Source organism: Ovis aries, chromosome 3 (genome assembly GCF_016772045.2).
Source record: "Ovis aries strain OAR_USU_Benz2616 breed Rambouillet chromosome 3, ARS-UI_Ramb_v3.0, whole genome shotgun sequence".
NCBI classification, from domain to species: domain Eukaryota; kingdom Metazoa; phylum Chordata; class Mammalia; order Artiodactyla; family Bovidae; genus Ovis; species Ovis aries.
In genome coordinates, this window is record NC_056056.1 from 137,668,535 (window position 1) to 137,678,678 (window position 10,144).

General features: G+C 41.1%; 1 protein-coding gene across 1 annotated transcript; it reads right to left on the reverse strand.

The window, feature by feature from the left end:
* Positions 1-5,300: 5,300 nt before the first annotated feature.
* On the reverse strand, positions 5,301-7,979 carry LOC101122776 (olfactory receptor 8S1-like). The gene is made up of 2 exons (XM_004007422.5): positions 7,207-7,979; positions 5,301-5,463 (listed from the first exon to the last, which is right to left on the reverse strand). Exons 1-2 carry the CDS (start codon positions 7,977-7,979, stop codon positions 5,301-5,303), a joined length of 936 nt encoding a protein of 311 aa, XP_004007471.3.
* Between the last annotated feature and the right edge of the window lie 2,165 nt (positions 7,980-10,144).

The following is a 10,144-nucleotide window of genomic DNA, read 5'->3' on the forward strand; positions in this document are numbered from 1 at the left end:
AGCCCAACATCATTTCACATGATGTACTCTGCACATAAGTTAAATAAGCAAGGTGACAACATACAACCTTGTCATACTCCTTTCCCAATTTTGAACCAGTTCATTGTTCCATGTTCGGTTCTGATTGTTGCTTCTTGACCCACATACAGGTTTCTCAGGACACTGGTAAGGTGGTCTGGTATTCCTGTCTCTTTAAGAATTTTCCACAGTTTTTTTGTGAGCTACACAGTCAAAGGCTTTAGTGTAGACAATGAAGCAGAAGTAAATATTTTTCTGGAACTCCCTTGCTTTGTGTATGATCCAGTGGATGTTGGCAATTTGATCACTAATTCTTCTGCCTTTTCTAAACTCAACTTGTAAATCTAGAAGTGCTCAGTTCACATACTGCTGAAGCCTAGCTTGAAGTATTTTGAGTATTACCTTGCTAGCATGTGAAATGAGTGAAATTGTACAGTAGTTTGAGCATTCTTTGGCATTGCCCTTCTTTGGGATTGGAATGAAAACTGACCTTTTACAGTCTTGTGGCCACTGCTGAGTTTTCCAAATATGCTGGCATATTGAGTGCAGCACTTTAACAACATCATTTTAGAATTTGAAATAGTTCTAGTATTCCATCACCTCCACGTTTAGATGGAGGGGATCTAATGTTGGCTAAAAGCATCTCTTCCGTCAAGGAATAGTAGGGAAGATAAGATAAACATTAAGAAGTAATTAAAGTATAAGATATAGTATCATAAGTATCGTTAGATTAGAAATGTGCCCTAAATGTTCATAAGAGGAAAGATAATTTATATTTGGTGGAGGGGGGGGCGGGTTGTGGGAAAAAGCACTCAAGGAAAGATTCATGAGAGGAGTGAGATTTAAGCTTGTTTTGAAGTATTGGTGGGATTCTGACAGATAAAGTTGTGGGGTGGTAAAAGGACAGTAAGGGCAGGAGCTCAAAGAATCTGAAATGAATGACCTGAGGCAGCTTTGAGGTATTTCCTTACCTCTGAGATAAGAAAACACCCTTTACAAATTGCTGTGAGAGGAACTCTTTCTGAGAACCACTAGATGAGGAGAGCTGAGCAATAGAAGAACCTGGACCCTTGGGGCCTTGTGGTTGGGACTCTATATTTCATTCCTCGTTCTTGTTAGTTGGTTGGTCATTAAGGACCATGTTTGCAGAACTTTATTCTAATTTGATTATGAAAAATGTGAAGAAGGGTAATCAGGAGATTTGAGTCCTAAATCTATTTCTGCTTTTCACTGATGGTCCGAAGCTGGTTAAGTCATCTCTGTCTCTGTGGCTCAGTTTCCTCATTATTAAACGAAGATTTTGGTCTAGTGATTTTCCTGAGATCTTTTCCTGCTTTGACAATCCAGTATTCCAAAACTTTAAATTTCCCTTTTCTGTATTAGCCAAGTTTTATTTTTCTAATTCCCTCATTCTCCCCTATATACCTGGTCTTCCCAGGTGGCTCTAGTGCTAAAGAACCCACCTGCCAATGCAGGAGACCTAACAGGCATGGGTTCAATCCCTGGGTTGAGAAAATTCCCTGGAGGAGAGCATGGTAAACCCCTCCAGTATTCTTGCCTGGAGAATCCCATGGACAGAGGAGCCTGGCAGGCTACAGTCCGTAGGGTCGTACAGAGCTAGACATGGCTGAAGCGACTTAGCACCCACAAAGCACCTACACCCTATATACCCACTGGGCATTTTGGCATTTAGGCCATGTTTCACTTGTCTCAGAGACCAGCAGCTCCTTAATGGAGGCTCAGCCTGTTTATGGACATATAGGGCCAGGCAAGTGGTGGACAGGGCATCCCTTTCCTATACTTAATGAAAAATAAGTCACAGGAAATAACTTGATATTCATCCTATGACTTTGGTCTGAATTTGAACACAGTGTGACACATCTCTCAGAGGTGTGCATTTCCCTCTTTAGTCATGGGGTGAAAGGCTTTCCTCCAAGTCTACAGGGTTGTAGGAATAATCCCTGTGTGTGGTTGTGTGGGAGGGAAGGATTGAATGGCCATTCCTCCACTGATCTCACAATCTGCTTATTATTTTGCCTCAGTTACACCCTCATGCCCTTTGTTTGTCTAGTCAAAGCTATGGTTTTTCCAGTAGTCATGTATGCATGTGAGAGTTGGACTGTAAAGAGAGCTTACCACTGAAGAATTGATGCTTTTGAACTGTGGTGCTGGAGAAGACTCTTTAGAGTCCCTTGGACTGCAAGGAGATCCAACCAGTCATTCCTAAAGGAAATCAGTCCTGAAAATTCATTGGAAGGACTGATGCTGAAGCTGAAACTCCAATACTTTGGCCACCTGATGCGAATAACTGACTTATTGGAAAGACCCTAATGCTGGGCACAATTGAAGATGGGAGGAGAAAGGGATGACAGAGGATGAGATGGTAGGATGGCATCACCAACGTGATGGACATGAGTTTGAGTAGGCTCCGGGAGTTGGTGATGGACAGGGAATCCTGGTGCAGTTCATGGGGTCCCAAAGAGTTGGACACGACTGAGTGACTGAACTGACACCCTCAGGAAGGCATATGCTCTGGAAAATGTAGGACCAACAGGTCAGAACAGAAATGCTACCTAAGCTGGGACTGTTTTGCTCAGCTCCTAGCCCTGGCCTCATTCTATAGAGAAATATCTTCATCTTGGAAATTTCCCGTTAGTGTGCCACAAATGAGGCCATGATTTTCAGAGGGCTTTGCTGAAGAAAACTGGCAGTTGCAGAGAAGATCGTAGTCTAAGGGTCAAAGGATCGAGAACAGATAGAAATCAGGGAGCTGGCATAGAAGTGGTCTCAGCTGTTGTAGACCTGTCTGTTTTTGGATGGAACAACTGCTGTTGTCTTTCAAGGAGCTCTCTTTGGAGCTGAATGGGAGATGGGCTGGTAGCTGAGCTTTTGTTTTACTTTCTCCAACTGCTTCTCCTTCCTTTAGGCTTGGAACAAGTCTTGAGCTAAGTCAGGGATCTCAAATGGTCTGGGCTCAGGTGGGTGGTGGAGAGACTCGGGCTGGGGTGACGGAGTGCACGTGTTTCAGCAAGCTCTTATGAGTATGACCCTCAGTGGTGTCGCAAAATATGGGCTCTTTTTCTCTCTTTCTATCCTGATCTCTCTTTCATGCTACTTTCTGCTGACATGTATATTGTTGTGAAGGCAGGAATTTTATTGGACAAAATTAAATGTTTCTTTTCATATGTTCCTTCTCTCCCTTCTCTCTCATTCATTCATTCATTCTTTTTTTTTTTTTTTACACACTAATTGAGAGACAATTAAGTGATAGGACTACGTACAGAGTCATTAGACAGGATTTTGCTCTCAGGGCTTATGCTTTAGAGGAAAATATGCCCTCCTATTTCCTAGGATCATGCAAGAGAATGGACTCCTGAGACAGACTGATCATTCATTCCTTCATGCTTTCCTTAATCAACAAATAGTTATTCAGGATTTATTATTTGTTATGTTCTGATTTAGGTATTTCTAGTTAAGAAAAATACAGATGACACACTTATTTTATTTCACTTCTTTCCAGGTTACTCTGGAGCTTTAGATTCTGCCAGGTAGTTTTCAGCGTGGGAACCAAGTAGGAGTTGGATCTCAGTATTAAGACGGGACCCTCACAGTATGAAGTGGGAAATTTGCTAGTGGTCAGATTTCCACTTTGTGCATAGACAAAAGTAAAAGAGTGAGGGAAGGACAAAAGAGGAGGGGTGGAACAGGCACGAAACGAGAGAGAGAAGCAGTGGCTGTGGAAATGGCTGGTGGAGCTGTGAAGATAGTCTTTACTTTTCCCCCCTAGTTTTATGGAGAGATAACTGACATACGTTAATGTATAAGTTCAAGGCATATAGCAGAGTGGCTCGATATACATATATAAATGAGTATTGCAATATGTTCAGTTAATATTCATCATCTTGAAACTTCTAACTGGGAAAATCTTGAAAGTTCCCTCTGATGGAGAAAATTTCATATGTTGAGTTTTGAGGGAGTCATTTTGCCTTATACATGGTTCAGCCTGAAGTTTGTGTGAACTTGAAGAGCCTGTCAAAGACCTGCCACATCATGGCATGTCTGATTTTTAACCTTAAGGTAAAGAATGTCTGTTTTGAAGATAAGGATAAAGAACTCCCTTGTCATGACATCCATATTTAATCTCTTGAAGATAAGGTTCTCTTCCTAGACACCAGGGTCCTGCTATCTCGCTCGATATTTACTAAACCTATCTCTTTTGGAACCTTGAAAGAATATTCCCAGGTCATCTTTGATGGGTATTCTGTGTTCTGGTAAGGTATATGTCTATGCTAAAAAAAAATGGTTAAACAGAGCACTTTCTCAGAGTTATCTGAAAGGCTGTCTTTTGGGTGATAATCCTCAGTTTGACTGAAATAAACCTCTTTTCTATTCCTCAAAAAAATTCCATCATCTCATAAAGATGTAATATGCAGAAAAGCAAGCGGAAAAAGAAAGTAAAAACTTTTCTCGTTGTGATGAGAATTCTTAGGATTTACTCACTTACCAGATTTCCTACACATCATACAGTGGTATTAACTACAATCTTCATATTGTACATTACACCTAGGACTTATCTTACCCTGAAAATTTGTACCTTTTAATTACTTTACTTTCCTCCTACCATCCACTCCTGGTAACTACATGTCTGATCTCTTTTTCTATGAGTTCAGCTTTTCCCTAGGTTCTGCATGTAAGTGAGATCAGATTGTATTTGTCTGTCTTTGTCTGATTTATCTCATTGAGCATAATAATGCCTTCACAGTCCACCCATGTTGTCACAAATGGTAGAGTTTCTTTTTTTTTTTTTTTTTTTTAATGAATGAGTGATGTTCCATTACTTTATCCATGCCTCTTTATCTATTCATCCATCAAGGAAACCTAGTTTCTTCCTATGTGTTGGGTATTGCAAATAATGCTGCCATGAACATGGGGGTGCAGATAACTTTTTGAGTTAGTATTTTCATTTCCTTTGGATATAGTCCCACAAGTGGAATTGCTGGATAGATAGTGGTTCTGGTTTTGTGTTTTGATGATCGTCCAGATGTTTATTGAGAAGATTTTCTTGTGTGGTGATTGGATCCTCTATGGATGGCTGCCATTAGTTCTGTGGAGGTTTTCCCATCTTGCTTGACTACGGGAAGGCACTAGGGTCAGAGGAACTAAGGCTTCTGTTTTTCTTGCTGAAAAACATCTCTAAGTAACTAAGCGTAGAGATGAAGCTCTCTCCATCTCCTCTTCTTTCCCATGACTTTTCCTCTTATGAAGAAGCAGTAGAGCCTTGCTTAGAAGGTAAGCCTGGGTTTCCTGGTCAGCATCCTCCTTAGAGCTGCCTTCACCTCCTGGTTCTTCAAACTGTAGATAAGGGGGTTCAGTAGTGGGGTCACCACACTGTACTGCAAGGATAGCACTTGCTCCAGGGCTGAGCCAGAAGGTGGAGTCATGTACCTTGAAGAGAATTGCACAAAGGAATAAAATGAGCTCAGGACAGCGGCCACAATGATGTTGGCAGCCAGGGTTCATTCCACCCCAGACTCTGCAAAGAGGGTGCTCAGGGCTGAGTCAGCTATCACTGGTAGAAGCATCTAGAGATGACTATTACCTGTGAGAAGTCTGTCATTTCTGCCTTTAAACACCTCCATAGATGAATTATACAAAACATTATTGGAGCTGCCCCAAGGAAAAAGGAAGTTCTGTAGCATATCAAGTGCTACAGATTAGAACAAAAAATAATTTCATGCATTTCTGTAACACTTCACTTTTCAAAGTACTTTTCCTCAATAATTATGATGACAATATGAGGAGTTTTTCCTTTCTTTTTCTTTTATATATATATATATATATATATACAGCTGTTTATTCCCATCGTATGATGATTATTCCTTACAAAACTATATCCTAGTCCAAATAATGTTGTCATTTTCCCCAAACATTTATGGGGAGTTACCTCAGAATCATAGCACATTATTTTTATAATGTGTAGTGGAATAAAATTTTGTCCTTTTTCGTGTTTGTCTTTGGTTTAGAAAACAAGCTAAGCTTTGTAAATAAAGTGAAATATAAAAATTTTGTGTTTAGCTTGAGATAGGAATCCACAAGAGTAAGATTAAAATTTTGAATGTAACTTGTTAAGTGTTACTGAGAGTATTTCCCAAAGAAGCATTAAAATTTTTTTTTTTTTGCAATTGTGCCATTATCATTGAAATGTTCTTTTTGGGTTTGCTGTGCTTGATTAAAAAAGGTATTCATTTTACTGTCATTTTTAAATTTTTAAATTATCCCTCCTAACATATCTGTGAAGTAGGTAGGAGAAATCTTGTACCCCCTTGTGGCAAATGAGGAAACTGAGACAAAGAGAGCTGCAGAGATTTGTCCTCAGGCTCAGATAAGCTCTCCTAGAGCTTTCTTTATTTTTTCCCATGCCACACCTCTTACCAAGTAACAAACAAGTGAGAAAAGTATAGAGCAATTTGTGTAAATCCATCTCCATTTCATTAGTAGAGAGCACAGGCCATTAGTTACTGTTTCCTAGGAAGCAAGGACACATCAGCTAGAACTGTTTATGTTTGAGAGAAACATGGTAGAAAAGAACTTGCAGTTTCGAGTCAGGGAGACTTGGTTTATATTTAGGTTCCATTCCTAGCTGGTTCTGGCAACTTTTGTAAGGTACTTGGTTACTCCTGAAACTCAGGTTTCTTATCAGAAGTTGACATTAATAATATTCCTCCTGTGTTGTAATACATATTAAAGTTGAGCTATTGTATAGTAGATGCCTAATAAATAAACCAGAAATAATCTGTGGAGACATGAACTTCCAGAAAGAAGGAGAAATGGCATCTGTTTCAAGATGATGTATTTTATTTTATTTTCTTGTCTGGCACTGAATAAATGTCTACCAGAGGCCCTGTGATTTTCTTCTGATGACTCTGAAAATCATAGGTTAATGAAAGTAAGAAAGTCTTGACTCCTTGTATTAACTTATTTTTCAGAGTAGACAATTGAGGCCTCAGAAAGAAAATGGATTTTTTAAAATAATTCACACATCAGGAACAGAGCCAGAACTAGAATCTAGGCCTACTGATTCTAGTACAATTGTTTTCCTGCTACTCTGCAATGCTCTGTCTACAGAGAAAGTTTACTTAGTGTGAAAAATATCCCACATTTACATTCAAAGGTATAGCAATGACATACCTGAAAATTCCTGAACCATAAAAAGTGGTGACCACAAGAAAATGAGATGAACAGGTAGAGAAGATCTTGTTCCAACCTGTGGCAGAGTTGATCCCCAGAGCAGTCAGGATAATACAGGTGTAAGATCCCACCAATAGGACAAGAGAACCAAGGCCCAGGACCACCAAGGTGGTCAGGATAGAGGCAATGCTAATGTAGGGGTCAGAACAGGCTAACAGGAGCACTGGAGGAAGCTCACAGGCAAAACTGCGGATGAGGTTGGGGCCACAGAAATCCTGCTGAGCCAGGAGGATGGTGTTAAGCAGGCCAGTCCCCATTCCTATGGCCCAGGAGGCTCCCGCCAGGCCAGCACACACCTTCTTGTTCATAGTCACTACATACAGCAGCGGGCGGCACACAGCCTGGAACCGGTCATAGGCCATGACCGAAAGGAGGCAAGCTTCAGTGGCCCCAGAAAATATGACCAAAGAGATCTGGGTGAAACATTCAAAGAAGGATATAGTCTTCCAGTTGGAAAGAAGGTTCTTTAGCAGCTTTGGCACCATGATTGAGGCATAGAAAGCATCCAGGAAGGAGAGGTGACTGAGGAAGAAGTACATGGGGGTGTGCAGGTGGGAATCAGTCCTGATCACCAGCAGCATCAGCAGGTTCCCTGTGAGGGTCAGGAGGTAAATCACCAGGAATGTTACAAAGAGTACTACCTGGATCTGAGGGTTGTTGGATAGTCCTTGGAGAACAAACACAGTGACTCTGGTTGTGTTGCCAGCTTCCATGGAGCATTAGAGATTCCCTTCAGAGGCACAAGAACAGAAAATAATGCTCCAGTGTGCTATGAGTCTCGGAGCATTACTGAGGATGAAGTGTCATGAATAAGTTTCAGGGCTGACCCAGAATGGATTGTATAGCAGAGGCAACCTTGCCATGTCAGACCTCATCAACCCTTTCCAGCTCAGGGCAATAATCTATTGGCTAAGGTGGAGACAGTGGGAAGGAAAAGTATAGAGAATCAAACTTAGAGACGAAAGAGAGAAAAAAAAGAGATTATTGAGATTGGAGAAGGAAACAAAGGGAGTTGGAAATAGCCACCAGTGCACTGAGAAGTACGGTTTCCAGTTCCAAAAAGAATGGAGTTCAAAGCACAGGAAGGCTCACTGGCATAGTGAGCAAGCAATAAACACGTTGGCTGGCCATCTGGCTGGTAGTCCATGATGCATGTTTGCATGATTGACAGAGGTATTGTGACAGCTGATGATGGCACAAGACCTTCCTCTGTCACTGTAAGTTCATGAATAATTCACTTGACTTTCTTACCAAAAAAAAGGAAACCACCCGAATCAGGAAAACTAGATGGTTTCTAAAGTCTATTCCAGCTGAGAAATTCTGAAGATTAGGGGACAGTCTTCCATGGGTATCTCTGATACTAAATGGAAACCTTTTCGCCTTCTGTGTCAACACAAGCGGAAGTGGCCCCGGAGATGCTGGTTTCACAGAAACCAGATAGGAGGAAGCCCTCAAATTGGAGGCAATGGCTGTGCACATCAGTGACTCCAAGGGATTTCTGTGAAGTTATAATATCCAGTGTTTGTACTGTACTCTCAGGATTTAACATGAGAGTCCATGAAGCCTGTGCTATTCTCTGAGCTTTTACCAGAGGATTTGGATAAAATCAAGTCAAATTTGGAGCACCTGCTGTGTATCAGAGAGATGGTAAAGGAAAAAAGAGGAGAGATAAAAGACAACCTAGAACGTGTGGAACAATAGACAGAGGGTTTAGTCTAGAACAAAGGAAGATAAAAGCGTCCACCTCTCCCCCCCGGAGGGTAATTCAGGAGGATGATAAATAAGAATCTGATCTCTATTTATGGCTTTTACACTCATGAGTTCTCAGAATGGATAGTTTTAGGAGAAAATGGAGTTGAATGAGAATAATATTTGTCTTCACCTGTGTTCTCTAGGCCAACAAGAGATGCTCTTAGTGGAGACTGCCTGAATGGCATCCTTTCCAACCCTGGAGCAAAAGCCACAAATATGGTTAAGGCTTCCTGGGCTTCCCTGAACTTTGTTCTTCCTTTAGAAGATGCAGAGGTGGTGCTTCTGAGCAAGGAAATATCCCTATAGTCATTCTGTCCAACAGGAAGATTTCTTGACTTTGCCTCCAAATTAACAATGACCAGAGGGACTTGATCTCAGCTCTAGACCTTAGAGAGTGTTGATGGTCCCTGGAGAGGCCCTTAGATAGGAGGCCTGCACTGATCTAAATGAGTTCCTAGGCCAACTATTTCTTCCCTGTGTTATTCTTGTTTCAGTGAGTTGCATCATCTAAGAGGTACGCTTGGGTGGCCAGGAATTTCTCAAGATAAAAATATAGAGTTCTAAAATTTCTTAGTTCTAAATCTTGGGATTCCTTCCTTCTTCTCTTCGCTTCCTTACTTCCTTTCCTTCTGTTTTTGTTAACTGAAAACAATATTTATTTATTTGTTTGATATTTTTTAGAAATTTATTTTTAGTTGAAGGATAATTGCTTTACAGAATTTTGTTGTTTTCTGTCAAACCTCAACATGAATCAGCCATAGGTATACATGTATCCCCTCCCTTTTGAACCTCCCTCCTTTCTCCCCACCCCACCCCCATCCCACCCATCTAGGTTGATACAGAGCCCCTGTGGAGCTTACATTACCATATGTAAAATAGATGGCCAACGGGAATTTGCTGTATGTCTCAGGAAACTACTTTGGTATTTTTGGTCGCACTGAGTTTTCATTGCTATGTGCACACTTGCTCTGGTTGCGGATGGTCAGGTCTACCCCTCTGTTGCAGTGCTGCTTCTTGTTGTGCTGGTTTCTCTTGTAGAGCACAGGCTATAGGCACACAGGCTTCAGTAGTTGCAGCACAGGGTTTGATTAGTTCTGGCTCACGGGCCCTAGAGCTTGCAGGTTTC